At 37.7% G+C, this 15029-nt stretch overlaps 1 protein-coding gene across 1 annotated transcript; it reads left to right on the top strand.

Annotated features, from left to right (window-relative positions):
- Positions 1 to 1060: 1060 nt before the first annotated feature.
- On the top strand, positions 1061 to 14237 carry TMBIM4 (transmembrane BAX inhibitor motif containing 4). The gene is made up of 7 exons (XM_043446449.1): positions 1061 to 1269; positions 6661 to 6769; positions 7739 to 7844; positions 9039 to 9072; positions 11131 to 11248; positions 13417 to 13462; positions 13970 to 14237. Exons 1-7 carry the CDS (start codon positions 1173 to 1175, stop codon positions 14174 to 14176), a joined length of 717 nt encoding a protein of 238 aa, XP_043302384.1. The 5' UTR covers positions 1061 to 1172; the 3' UTR covers positions 14177 to 14237.
- The last annotated feature ends 792 nt before the right edge of the window (positions 14238 to 15029 follow it).

The raw sequence follows: 15029 nt of genomic DNA, 5'->3' as shown, positions 1-15029 counted from the left end.
CATTGCGGTGGCTTCTCTTGTTGCCAAACAAGGGCTATAGGGTATGGGCTTCAGCTGTTGTGGCACACAGGGGCTTACCTGCCTCCTGAACGTGGGTCTCCTGCATTGGCAGGCGGGTTCTTAACCACTGGACCACCAGGGAAGTCCCTACCTCTGATCCTTATATTGTGCAATGCCAGTTTTAAATGCAAACTGATGTGAGAAACGACCAAAATTACATTAATTTGTATTTCATAGCTTGTACATGCAGATGACACCACCCTTATGGCAGAAAGTGAAGAAGAACTAAAGAGCCTCTTGATGAAAGTGAAACAGGAGAGTGAAAAAGTTGGCTTAAAGCTCAACATTCAGAAAACTAAGATCATAGCATCTGGTGCCATCACTTCATGGCAAATAGATGGGGAAACAGTGGAAACAATGGCTGACTTTATTTTTCTGGGCTCCAAAATCACTGCAGATGAGGATTGCAGCCATGAAATTAAAAGACACTTACTCCTTGGAAGGAAAGTTATGACCAACTTAGACAGCATATTAAAAAGCAGAGACATTACTTTGCCAACAAAGGTCCATCTGGTCAAAGCTATGGTTTTTCCAGTAGTCATGTGAGAGTTGGATAAAGAAAGCTGAGCTCTGAAGAATTGATGCTTTTGAACTGTGGTGTTGGAGAAGACTCTTGAGAGTCCCTTGGACTGCAAGGAGATCCAACCAGTCCATCCTAAAGGAAATGAGTCCTGGGTGTTCACTGGAAGGACTGATGCTGAAGCTGAAACTCCAATACTTTGGCCAGCTGATGCAAAGAACTGACTCGTTGGAAAAGACCCTGATGCTGGGAAAGACTGAAAGCAGGAGAAGAGGACGACAGAGGATGAGATGGTTGGATGGCATCACCGACTCAATGGACATGAGTTTGAGTAAACTCCGGGAGTTGGCGATGGACAGGGAGGCCGGCCATGCTGCAGTCCATGGGATCACAAAGAGTCAGACACGACTGAGCGACTGAACGGAAATGAACTGAACGTTCGAGGCGACATCATCGATTGGTTGGGGCTTGGCTTGGGCGCGGCCGCTCGGCTAGTTGGGGCTGTATCGCTTCCTCAGGAAGTGGCCTGGAGGCCGTTGTGTTGGCGTTGCCCGCCTAGCTCCTCGGGGGCCCTGGGGGGTGCTCTGTCGACATGGCGGCCCTTGACCCCCGCTACCCCTGCTCCTCCATCGAGGACGACTTCAACTATGGCAGCTGCGTGGCCTCCGCCAGCGTGCACATCCGAATGGGTACGTCGCCGGGCCCCTTCCGGCCGCCCCTTGTCGGTCCCGCCGCGTCGCCGGCCTCTGGGGGCTAGTTTTCGGCTTCTGAGGCGAGCATCCTCCGCGACTGGGGCCTGGGGATACCGCCGGTCTCTTGGGTTCAGAGGGCAGTCTTCCCTCCTCCTTCCGGTCCCCTGGCTGGATGAAGAGGAGCTTTCTCCCTCCGCTGGGGCTCAGAGGGAGAGGCGAGGTGGTTCCCCAGCTGTGTGCCCAGAGACCTGAAACTGAGTCCACCCTATCGTCTTCGGTGGAGAAGGGGTTGAAAACCTCACTAGCTTGAATATGGCATCTTTCAGTTAAAGAGAAACTTGGGTTATTTTTCTTCCGTGAAAGTACGTTTATTATATGATCATTGTGACGTACATCTGAATGGAGTTATCTGCGTCTCTGTTTTTGATTTAAGGGCTGATTCTGTGTCCTCGTCTGTCTCTGTAGTTTCTATGCCCTGGTGTGAGGCTGTGTTCACCCATCTGGAAGCCCCGTATACCCCGTACTATTGGGGTTTAACGGTGGCTTCCTCACGAAGGCATGATTGATCATTAACTCCGTTTTCAGCCCTTCTCTCTTCTCAGGAGAAAAGGGTGTGGGGCTGAACATTCTAAGCTTTAGACATATATTTAGAGAAGTCTAATCATGGCTCCTTTCTTGGTAACAGCTTTCAAACGGGGATTCACCCAGTGTTATCTCAGTAGATCGAAAGACACTCCTACCAGGAAATTACCAGAAAGGAACCCTGTGTCATGGTCATTGGACCTGTGACTAAGCTGACTGCATCTATAGTTTAAAATGGTATCTGGTCTGTCAAAAATTTTTATGAATTGAACAGTACAGTCTCTACCTTGAGCACTATTATAGTGCCATTAAGTTAGTTTATATAATTAGTTGTTACATATGTAATATAGTCTATTAAACTAGGCTGTTTTAGCAGTCTACTATATTTGTATTTTTGAAACACTAAGACATACTGTTTTATACTCAGAAGCACAATGTTATGATTATTTCTTCCATTTCTGCAACTTTGTATTTTTATTTACTGCATCATATTGAAAAATAGCAGTACATATATTTATAGCTTTATCATATTATTTTTAACTATGGTGATCATCTATAATATGTATGTTCCATAATTTATTTAATCATCCTTTCTTGATGGGTATTTAGATTGTTACTTTCTTTTATTCCTTCAAATAGAGCTTTAGGGGCCATTCTTCCATATGGTTGTGAATTTCTCCAATTATTGTTCTATAAATTTTTAGCAGTGAAATTATAGGTCCAAAGAATATGTGCATTTAAAATTTTATGTCATCAACTACCCAAAGAGATTGCACCTGTTGACTTTCCAGCAAATAATACATGAGGGTACCTGTTATTGCACTCTCACCAGCACTGAGATCATCAAACTTCTTAGTATCTGGCAATCCGGTAGATCAGGGATTAGCAAACATTTTCTCCAAAGGGCCAGATCGTAAATATTTTCAGCTTTGTGGAGTCATAATAAAGTACTCTGGCACAGTTACAAAATTCTGCCATTGTCATGCAAAAGAAGCTATACAATTACAATTAGTCACTCAGTTGTGTCTGATTCTTTGCAACTCCATGGATTGTAGCTTGCCAGGCCCCTCTGTCCATGGAATTATCCAGGCAAGAAAAGAAGCTATAGAGGACACAGAAATGGCTGTGACTGTGCCCAGGAAAACTTTACTTATAAAATCAGGTGATGTGCTGGGTTTGGTCCTTAGCCATGGTTTACTGCCTCTTGTTGTGGGTAAAAAATGTAATCTTGTTTTAATCTACATTTTTTTAGCCAGGTAAGTGAAGGTGAGCATTTTTCTTTTGTTTATACAATTTAATTGGGCTCCCTGCTGATATTAAGGATATAGCAGTTACCAGATAATATTTGAGTCCTCTAGAGTTATTATTTGGGTGGAGGAGTAAGGGAGATAGTCCCTAAAGAGTTAAGCAAATAAATAGACTACTAGCAGTGTTCAATTCTCTGAAGAAAAGAAACAGTGATGAAATAGACGTTAGAGTCTAGAATAGTAGCATAGTAGCTATTTTAGTTAAGGAATGGTCAGGGAAAGAACTTTTAAAGGAGATGGCAGTTGTGTTGTTGAGAAGGCGCTAGCTAGGTGTATTCGTTATCTATTGCTTTATAAAAATTATTCCAAATTTTAGAAGCTTAAAACAACAGTTATTACTTCACACAGTTTCTGAGAATCAGAAATCTGGGAGAGGCATAGCTAGGTGGTTCTGGCTCAGGGTGTCTTAGGAGAGTCCACTCAAGATGTGAGCTGGGACTGCAGTCAGCTGAAGACTTGACTGGGTTGAAGATCTGCTTCCTGGAAACCCCACTCATGTGAATGTTGATACAAGTTGTTAATTCCTTGCCATGTGACCTTTTCCATTGGCTGCTTGAGCATCATGGTGTGGTAGCTGACTTCCTCAAGAGCATGCAGCCCAGGAGAGACCATTAAGGAAGCTACCATGCCTTTTATGACCTAGTTATGATAATCACGGGCTTCCCAGTTGACTCAGTGGTAAAGAATCCATCTGCCAATGCAGAAGATACAGGAGGTACAGGTTCAAGCCCTGAGTCCAAAAGATCCCCTGGAGAAGGAAATGGCAACCCACTCCAGAATTCTTTTCTGAGAAAGCCCACGGACAGAGGAGCCTGGTGGGCTGCAGTCTGTGCTGTCACAAAGAGCGGACATGACTGAGCATGCATGCAAATGTCATGTAGGGCCTGTAGGCCCCATAAAAACTTTAAAATTTTATTGTAAGCAGAAGGGAAACCATTAAAAATATTTAAGCAGGGAGTCACATGATACGGATTACTTTACAAAAAGATAGCTGTCGACAGCTGTGGGACTATAGGTGGGACAAGTGAAAGCATGCAGACCAGTTAGAAGGCTACTGTAACAGTGCGGGTGCTAGATCATAAGACTGACGGGAAATGTAGCAAAGGAGACCACAGAGGTGGATGACTTTGCAAGTAGAAGCTACAGTAGTTGTTGATGGATTGGGAAAAGAGGGGAATCAGAGGTGACTCCTACGTTTTTGGCTTGGAGGAGGTTGGTGCTGGTTACAGATTGGGTAGAAATGAAAAGTTAATGTTTCAGCCTGTCAAGTTTGAGTAGAAAGGGGAGAAGTAGAAGTAGAAAGCAGAAAAGTAGAAAGGCAGAAATAGAACTCAAAAAAAAAACAACAAAAAACTGAAAGATTGCAGTTTGACTTGTTTTCTTATCAGATCTTTTATTTTCTTTCTGTGGGTGTGTATGTATATCTTTTGCCACTTTTTATATTAGTCAAAATGGGTGTCAAATGTTACTTTTTGTGGGATTTAAGTTCTCATTTTTAAAGAGTATAGAGGACTTCCCTAGGCATCCAGTGGTTGAAAGTCCACATTGAAATGCAGAGGACACCAGTTTGATCCTGATCCGGGAAGATCCCACATGCCGAGGAGCAACTAAAGCCTGTGCACCACAACCCTTGAGCCTGTGCTCTGGAGCCCAGGAGCCACAGCTCCTGAAGCCCGTGTACCCGAGAGAGTAGCCCTCACAATGAGAAGCCCATGCAGCTAGAGAGGAGCCCCCACAATGAGAAGCCCATGCAGCTAGAGAGGAGCCCCCACTCACTGCAACTAGAGAAAAGCCCTGGCAGCAGTGTACACCCAGCACAACCAAAAGATAAATAAATAATCTTATATTTTAAAAAAGATGTAATGGGAGGGCCTTTAAGGATTAAATCTTTAGTATTTATGAACATTCTCTTATTCTTATAAAATATTTATTTTACTTCTTGATATTTGGCAGACATGCCATCAAAGCACTTCATTGTTCCTTGAAGGATGAGGTCTTTAGTAGGAATTTTTTTCAAAGAGAACATTTATCGCATGCATATTGTCATGAGAGTCAAGAGACAGTATCACATCTTTTGCTGGGTAAAAATCATTCCACAGTGTTGTTCTTGCCTAAGAACAGTGCTCTATGGAAATTATGTGGCTCCATTATTGTTTCAGAATAACACTTATTCTCTGACTGGCAAAATTCACTTTTCATTAATTCAATATAAGTTTATTTAAAAGCAAATAAAATATAATGAGTATTTATTCTGTGCCAAGGGCTTCCCAGATGGCTCAGAGGTAAAGAATCCGCCTGCCAATGCAGGAGATGAATGAGATGTGAGTTCAATCCCTGGATTGGGATGATCCCCTGGAGAAGGAAATGGCAACCCACTCCAGTACTCTTGCTTGGAAAATCCCATAGACAAAGGGGCCTGGCGGGCTGTAGTCCACAGGGTCAGAGAGTCGGACCAGAATTAGCGATTAGACAGCAACATTCTGTGCCATCCCCTGGCTGAGTGCTAGGGACTCATGCTGAGTCGTGTCCTAAAATGGGAAGCTTAAAATAAATATTATTATCCTAGTATTAGGGAGCTCTTTAGTCTTCATAGTCTTAATAGTGAAGGGCAAGTAGACATCACTATAAAATAAAGTGATTAGAAGTCTGTTTAGGATCCTTCAGGAATATGAGGAACTCTTTGTGACCCTATGGCCTGTAGCCCACCAGCCTCCTCTGTCTAGGATTCTGCAGGCAAGAATACTAGAGTGGGTTGCCATGCCCTTCTGCAGGAGATCTTCCTGACTCAGGGATCGAACCCATGTCTCTTACATCTCCTGCATTAGCAAGTGTGTTCTTTACCACTAGCACCACCTGGGAAGTCGTCTGTGTATCAGAAGACTTTTATAAATAGTTTTAGATCATTGCACTTTGGAGTTGATTTATGGATGTTGGTAATAACATATTTTGAAAGTAAGAATTTCTTATATAGAAACTAGAGGCAAAGGTACTAGAAGTGAGAAATAAAAATAGGTAATGAAAGTAAGTTTATATATTATTTGCCTTTTATGGAGAAGTTTCATTTTAGGGAAACATTTGCACTGCTTGGAAATTAAGATTTCTTTTTAAATTTTATATCTAACCATATGCTTTTTATTCCTGCTTTTCACTTTCAAGATAGCTCCATTATTTAAAACATGTTCTGCTTTTAGTCCTTTGCTTTGTTGTATGTTGCACAAATATGCATTTGATGGTTTTGTTTTATTTTGATAGAAACATTTGTATTCTGGCCCATTAACTTAATTTTTTTAAGCTCATGCTTCCTGGAGTATAGTTAGCAAAATTTTTTATTTTCTGGGAGGCTTTTTTTTTTTAAGTTTTAGTTACAGTTGTGATATTTGGACTAAGATTTAAGAAAGAACTTACATAGTAATTTAATGTGTCTAAGAAGAAACCTGATCTTGCTGTACTCTGATAAATGCTTAAGAAAACAGTCATGTGTAACTTTTTTCTCTTTCAGCCTTTCTAAGAAAAGTCTACAGCATCCTTTCTCTGCAAGTTCTCTTAACTACAGTGACATCGGCAATTTTTTTATACTTTGATTCTATACGGACATTTGTACATGAAAGGTAAGGTAATGACATGATTCTGAATCATTTTCAGCCACTGCATGTGACTGAAAGGGCATAAGATGAGCAAAGGTAGTTTTTCTTTTTTTCTATTAACTTTTGGGGTTAGAATGTAAAAAAGATTCATTAACTCTTGTAAATAAATTTTTACAAGAAAAATAATCTACAATATGGTATTTACCGCTAACCTTTTTAGCCTGGTTTCATAGAGTTAATCCCTCATTTCCATTAAGAATTTTTATTGAATGTAATTTTTTGTGTGTGTCTTTATTAGACTTATGCCCTGTCCCCAAAGCCCAAGACCATGCTTGAAAAGTTAAATTTACATTAGTGTTAGTTCACAGCTAGGAAAATTTCACTGAAAACCTTTAGAGGAGTTCCATGTGGTTCTTCCCTAATTTGTTTAAGATTTGACCTCCAAAATAATTATTTCCATGGGTAAGAGTAATATAGACTTTATATTAAAGAAAAGGAAAGGTAAAGAATGAATATTTTCTTAGAAGTAGATAATTTCTATCTTCCCTTTACGAAAGGGGAATCTTGAGCTATTAGTTTGCTATTTGGAGTAAATTCTGTAAGTTACAGCTATATAGTAAATGCCCTAAAAAAGTAGTTAGGTATAAAATTTGCTTATTATTTATTAGTTTTTCTTTTTTGAGTTTTAGTTTTTAAAAAAGGCAGTATGCTAATTGAAAAAATTATTCAATATAATAGAAATTCATGAAGTAAAAAGGTTACATTTTCCACATTCATTGTGGGAAAGATTCTTTGTCCTCCTGCTCCTTCCCATCTCACAGTCCTCAAATTTTCCCCATGGAAAAATAATTTCTTTGGTCAGTTTGGTTTAGATCCTTCCAAATTTTTTTTTCCTGTACTTTCATGAACACATAGAGAAATTTTATTATTAAATTGGATGTTATTTATGGTATTTTTTTAAGTTGAGAATGCTTTTAATTTTTTGTCTTTCAGTCCTGCCTTAATTTTGGTGTTGGCCTTTGGATCCTTGGGTTTGATTTTAGCCTTGACTGTAAACAGACATAAGCATCCCCTTAACCTATACCTGCTTTTTGGATTTGTAAGTACTTTGACAGTGTCTTCCCTTAACATTTATTCCTGAGTTTTAAATTTATTTATTTGAATGCATATATATATGTAACAGTAGCAGAACCAAATTAATGAGTTTTTTTAAAAAATCAAGGCATTACCTTTATGGTAATTGTCTATCAGGTAAAATCTAACTAGAGTAAGCAAATAAAACAAAGATGTAATTAAGGGGAAAGAAGCTTGAGGATGAAGCTCAGTATCCCTAACTCTTATTTATGATATGAGGTTCAGTTACTTTTGACATGGCTTAAACAAGATAGTTTACGTCTCTTTCATATAAAAATCTGAATGACTGTTTAGTGAACTTGTCAGGGGCCCAGACACTGCTATAGTTCAGACATTTCTAAAGTTGCATCAAATAAGATAGCTCACTACCATACCTGCATTCTATTTAAAAAATGAAAAGAGAAAGGAAGAGAGCTAACTTCTTTGCTTCTCAGAGTTGTATGTCTCTCTATTCACATTCTATTGACTAGAATATAGTCACACTATATTCTAGCTTTTAGATCTAGATTCTTGCAGATCTAGCTGCAAGGGAAGCTGAAAACGTAATGCTTAGTATGAACGGGTATATGTTTAGGCAAAATTCTATTACCAAGAAAGAAAAAAAGAATATTGGGAGACAGTTTCAAGACTCTGCCACACCAAAATACTGTCTAAATATTATATTCTTCCCATGTTTGTTTGTGTGAGATAGTGAGGTTTTTTAAATGTGCATGTGATTTACAGTTTCATCTTTATTTACATTATAAAGAGAAAAATAGAATTTTCTATATTACTTCTAGAATCTCCCTGTTACAGATATGAAAAATCTAGTTGAGTTTAAGGAGTAGTGGTATCACAATTGGAATCTGTTCTCATGGAAATACCCTGGTTGTCCTGTGGTTGGGACTCATTGCTTTTACTGCTGTGGTTGGGGAACTAAGATATCACAAACTGTGCAGCACAGTCAAGAAAAGACTCTAAATATTTTCTTTTAATACACTGAGGTCTCATTTTCATTATGGGGGGCTTATTATATGTCCCATATACTTCAAAAGGCTGCTCTGAAGCTAAAATTAGATCATGGGTATGAAATCACCTTGAATTCCTGGAAATCAGAATATGTTCTTAACATAGTATAAATTTTACATGCATCTATGTAATTTCAGTCTCTTTTTCTTAGACACTGTTGGAATCTCTGACTGTGGCCTTCGTTGGTAAGCCATAATTGTACTTCTGTATATTACAGTAACTTTAATGTGGATAAATCTTTTGGGTAAAAAAGAGTTTGGGGCTAAAGCTTAACATCATGTAATGTCATATTCAAAAATGTGGCATAGAATGAAGAATTCCTAAAATATAAGCAAAAGGTAAATGCTTATATAGTTCAGCTGAGTTTAGAGGAAGTCGAAAAGAATTAGGAAAACAATAGGAACAGAGAACAATATTCATTTTGTTTATCCAACAGACAACATCAGATACTTCTCTGGCAATCCAGTGGTTAATCACTCCGCCCTTCCACTGCAGAGGATATGGGTTCAATCCCTGATCAGGGAACTAAAAATCTCACATGCTGCATAGCGCAGCCAAAAAAAAAAAAAAAAAAAGACAACTATAGCTAATCTTTTTCCTTGTTTAAAGGGATCTTAAAAGAACTAATAACATGTTTGGAACCATGCTCTTTCATCACATGAGCTCAGTATCTCAAATTGCCTGCTCTGAACTGTACCTTATTACATCCTCATATTTCATCAGATGGCACTACAAGAAACAATAGTCATTTCTCTTTTGTATTTTGTGTTAAATATATATATAATATTTAAAAGGAAGTATCTGTTATAATTATTTGATGTACCCTATATAATAATACCTCAAGTAAATTTTGTGATTAACAATAAAAATCCTGATTGTTTCAAAATTATTTATCTGGGGTACCAAAAAAGATCACAATTTACTGTTACTGTCAATAGCAGTAAATTGTGGATCCTTACTGTTAATATATTTATCTCTTCTTATTTTGTCATTACTGTTTTTAACTTTTTCATTAGGTTTTGTTTTGTCTATATGTTTTTGGTAATTCATCTCTTCTTTTTATAAAAGAATCTGAATATAAATAAAGAACAACAACCACCAAACTAAATAGGGTTGAAATTTCTCAACATGGAAAGGAAGTATTATTAACACTTATTATTATTAATGTTATTATCTGTTAATGTTCCTTACTACGATGTTATTAAGTCCATCTCTGTTCTCTCTGGTGCCCACCATTCGTAAGGGATGTTGGAGAGAGATGGAATCCACCCGAACTTAAACTGAAATTTCTGAGAAGAAGCAAAAGTGATTTCATGTTTTATCTTTTCTGCATTCATCTTCTTAACCCTGCATGGGATAAATAAAGTCTAACTACTTAGGAACAGAAGTAACTTGGATAATTTATCCCCCTCAAATTAAAAATTACTTAAATGGATTTGAGTTCAAAACACTCAGTTCCCTTTAAAGAGGTTATAATTCAGTATTCTGTAAAATGTTAAGCAGTTTTATTATAATAGCTATAGTCAGTCTAGATGGTCATTTAAAAATTTCTGAAGTAAATTTGATATATATCCAGTAAACCCCAATAATGTACTCCAGGATAATATAGACTTGGATATAAAGCAATTCGTGGTTGGTTTCTATTCCCTACAGTGCTGGTGAATGGCAGACAACCCCTGACAGCCCCAATATTTTTCTTGCCTAGGAATTCCCAACCAGCCACAGGACCCAGAACCATCACTATTGATTGTTTAAGCCATAGCTGACAGTCACCACAAATGGTGATAAACTGCAGCTGGGATAGAAATGGGTGAAAATAATTTCACCATATTCCCTAAACTCCTAAACCAGCTAGCTGTGTATTATCTTCTAGCCATTTCTTTAACTTCATAATAATGTGACCCCCTTATGTTGTATCTTGGAGGAGGAAATGGCAACCCACTCCAGTATTTTTGCCTAGAGAATCCCACGGACAGAGGAGCCTAGCAGGCTATAGTCCGTGGGGTTGCAAAGAGTCAGACACAACTGAGCAATTAATACTATGTTGTACATTTTGGAGCCTGCTTATTGCACTATGGGTGTGGTTTTACCGTACAAGAGTTGAAGAATGAATAAGGAATCTTTTCTTAATTGTTTTTATTGGCAAGTAGTACAGGACAAAATAAGACATTTCTATTATATGACAGAAAAAAGCTTTTATATTGTTTATATGTATTTTTAATCAGTGTTTTGTAATTTTACAGTTACTTTCTATGATGTGTATGTTGTCCTGCAAGCTTTCATACTGACTTGTGCAGTATTTCTTGGTTTGACTGTATATACTCTACAGTCTAAGAGAGATTTCAGCAAATTTGGAGCAGGGTAAGTGATACATTTATCATGGCTATGATAGATATCTCTAATACTACCCAGTTTTGAGAGAGGTGCTATACCGTTAGCTTTGGCTACTTTAAAAATGGAGGTAATGAGAAGTCATCCCTTTGGGTACTAGGGCCCTACTCTCCTGGAGCATACATGATAGGAGATGGAAAATAGCTTTGAGTTTTTTGCTTCGCCTCTATATTGAAAGGGAAGTGAATGCCCTGAAATCTAAGCTTTCTAGAGAGGCTATAGGCTTGCATGCTTTATAAATGGTATGAAATTTACCTGAATTATTTAGATCTTAACATAAATGTTAGAAATGTTACCATCCACATCTTTGTGGCAAAAGCAAGGTAATTGTGACCCAGGTGCTGGAGAAGCCTGCATGAACTTTAAATCTTTTTGATCCATCTTAAGTAACTTATATCCTTCTTCAAACTAATATAAGGAATGATCCTTTTTCTATTAAGATAATGGTACTGTGTTGCCCTCACTTTGGTAAGAATGCATAGAATCTTTCCTAAACTCACAATGGCTTTCTTTTGGCACATAATCATCCAAACATTTTCTGTTCTTTTTTCCTGTTACAGCACTAAAAATTTACAAGCAGTCTAGTGTCGCAAAACTTTCTTTCCTCCCCCTTTTTTCCTGGTTCTCCAGATAGTGGAGATAGTGAAGGGACTGGAAGGTCTGGTATGCTGCAGTCCATGGGGTCACAAGGAGTTGGGCACGACTTAGCGACTGAACAACCACCAGATTATCAGAAGTCTCTACTGGGATAAAATATCAATTGGTCAGCCAACACTGACAATGGTGCAGGATGCATAAACAGTTGTATTAGAATGGAGTTTGATTTAAGGAGAAGCGCTATATATATATATATTTCTTTTTTTTCTTTTTGCTTCCTGTTTTGCATATGTGTTAGGTTCTGTTCTTCTAGGAAGCAATTAAGTTCTTTGGAAATTGTCTGAACCTTTTGAGGCTTGTTTTTAAGCTCTGTTAGCTGGATCCAGAACAGCTTTTAGTTTAGGGCTAATTTGGTCCGACTCTTGAGATAGTATCCTCCTGAGGTTCACTCACAGCCCGATGTCTCAGGTCTTTCCACTTTGGCTGGTGTGGATCAGAACTCTTCCTGGCTTTAGTGAGTGAGGAGTTTTCTGCCAGCTTCTCTCTGGCGGCTTTCTCCAGACTGTGGCAACCATGCATTGATAGGCACTCAGCTGAAGACTGGAGAACCCTCCGCATGCCACCAGAACTCTCTGTATTACTCTTTTTTCCTCTACAACTTGGACCTGCAGAGTCTACCACTTTAGCTTCTCTGAGCTCTGAATTCTCGTCTCCAACTCAAACCACAACGCTGCATATGGATTCCTGTCCCTGCGCTGTTGCCTGGGAACTCTAGCTGGGTCATTTGTGGAGCTCACCTTCTTTGTTTCCCTTATCTCAGGAATCATTGTCCTGTGCTGCTTGTTGTTTGAAAACTGTTGTTTCATATATTTTGTCTCATTTTTATTTAAGGAGGGAACATAAATTTGATCAGTGTACTTCTTGTGGCCTGAGGCAGCAGATGTATATTCGGGCTTCCAAGTCTCAGATAATAGGATGTCGTTTGTCATATAATTAAACCTTACATATATAATATGTAATTTTATTATATATATATAATGAATGATAACTCATAAAATTATAGCAGTGGCAAATTTATGTGCATAAATTAAGTTCTTTAATACATCAGAATAAAACAGTGTACACTGGGAACTCTAATGGATATGCGTGTTCACAGAATAATTTATTCTTTGGTTAAAAATGCAATTATGCTTCATTGATAAATGTATATATTTTCAAGAAGTTTTATAGCTCTGAATTAAATGATATTTCTAATGATATTTTGCTTATGTCAGTACTTTCTTTATACTCCAACTGAAGACTCTAAAAATCACACTCTTAATTAGTCTCATACACCATAAAAACAAGTGTTGAGTAGATAGCTGTTCTTTCAGTTTCTGGGTCTTGTACAGTTTTCATTGTACGTTTAAGAATTCTTACATTTCAGTGATTCTTTGGCAAATATCAGGATGGATTTATTTATTCAGAAAATGCTGAATGAGTTTACAAAGGTTTTTCATTAGGAACAGTATTCTAAAGTATTAAAATTTTTGTTTTTATAGACTGTTTGCTGGTTTGTGGATTTTGTGTTTGTCAGGAATCTTGAGGGTAAGTTGTTTTAGAATGGTATCTTGAAATACAAATAATCTCAAAAAGCTATGAAACATGTTATTATAGAACACTTGGTTATAATTATCTGGAACATATTTATGTAGAATGATTTTAAAATGATATTTTAAAAATCAAGGTCTTATGTTAATTGAAAGAAAGATGAACAAATGAGTTAAATGAAATAGAAAGAGGCCCTCACTTGCAATTGCTAATCTTCAAGTGGCACATGTAATTCTGAGTAAGAAATAGATTTTAAATAATTTATGTTTGGAATGGTACTCATCAAAGTCAGGTGGGTAATTTAATAGAGAGGAGGCTATTCATTGGTTCCTCCATTCACCCCTTCATCCAACACAAGTGGACCTGCCCTGCCTGTTTCTACTTTTAACATTTGTATTCAAAGTTGTACAGAATTATTAAATATGTATGTAGAGTATAAGTAACTTAAGTATTCTTAATGCTGTCCTTAAATATAAAACTATTACAGTAATCTCTTGCCTTTAGTTGTTTTTTTACAGTGAGACAGTGGAGTTGGTCTTGGCTGCTGGTGGAGCCATCCTTTTCTGCGGATTCATCATCTATGACACACACTCACTGATGCACCGGCTGTCACCTGAAGAGTATGTATTAGCGGCCATCAACCTCTATTTGGATATCATTAATCTCTTCTTGCACCTGCTGCGGGTTTTGGAAGCAGTTAATAAAAAGTGATTGAAAGCAGTATGTAGAAACTGATTCATTAAGTAATAAAGTTTGAGATATAATTGTTAAATAGTTTTAAGATCTTATTTGTATGCTGTGTATTATAAAGTATAAATCTCCTTTGACTAGATTTTAATCTTACTTAGAAAGGAAAAAGTATGAAAGATAAATGACAGGCAATTATTCAGTATTACAATAAAATTATATTAAAATGTTAATGACATTTCATTATAGTATGCATTAAAAATTAAAAGTGTGCTTAAGTCGGTTATTTTGACATAAAATTTAACATTCTTAGTTTTTAAAGTACAGGTCTCATTTAAAAATTATAGCAGTATACAGTGATCAGTAAAACTTTAGCAAATTCCTGACTGCATTCATTTGCTAGGGTGCCATAACAATGTACCACCAATTGCATGGCTTAAACAGAAATTTATTTTCTAAAGTTCTGGAGGTTGGAAGTGTGAGGTCAAGGTGGGGTTGATTTCTTCTGAGGTCTCTCTCTTGCCTGCATGATGGTCATCTCCCTGTGTCTTCATGTGACCTTCTCTCTGTACTTGTCTGTATTCAGATTTCCTCTTCGTGTAAGGATACCAGTCATACTGGACTAGGGCCCACCCTAATGACTTCATTTTACTTTAATTACCTCTTTATAAAGATTCTGTCTCCAAATACAGTCACATTCTGAGGTACCAGGAATTGGGACTTTGCACTGTTCCTAATGTCTGCATTCACTAAATTTGTTGAAACCTAATACCCCCTGTGATGCTATGAGGAGGTATGGCTTTTGGGATGTGCTTAGGTCATGAGGATGGAGATCTCACAAGGGGGATTAGTGCTCTTTTTATAAAAGAGAGCCCAC

This window comes from Cervus canadensis, chromosome 25 (genome assembly GCF_019320065.1).
Source record: "Cervus canadensis isolate Bull #8, Minnesota chromosome 25, ASM1932006v1, whole genome shotgun sequence".
Lineage (NCBI taxonomy): Eukaryota > Metazoa > Chordata > Mammalia > Artiodactyla > Cervidae > Cervus > Cervus canadensis.
Note: the sequence above shows the minus strand (reverse complement) of the source record. Positions and strands in the feature narration are given on the sequence as shown.

Excerpts from the sequence above, each read along its gene's own strand:
- TMBIM4 (XM_043446449.1), top strand. The coding sequence starts at position 1,173 with ATGGCGGCCCTTGACCCCCGCTACCCCTGCTCCTCCATCGAGGACGAC. Across the intron at positions 7,845-9,038 it reads TATACCTGCTTTTTGGATTT|ACACTGTTGGAATCTCTGAC; the intron begins GTAAGTACTTTG and ends TCTTTTTCTTAG. Across the intron at positions 13,463-13,969 it reads GTTTGTCAGGAATCTTGAGG|TTGTTTTTTTACAGTGAGAC; the intron begins GTAAGTTGTTTT and ends TCTTGCCTTTAG.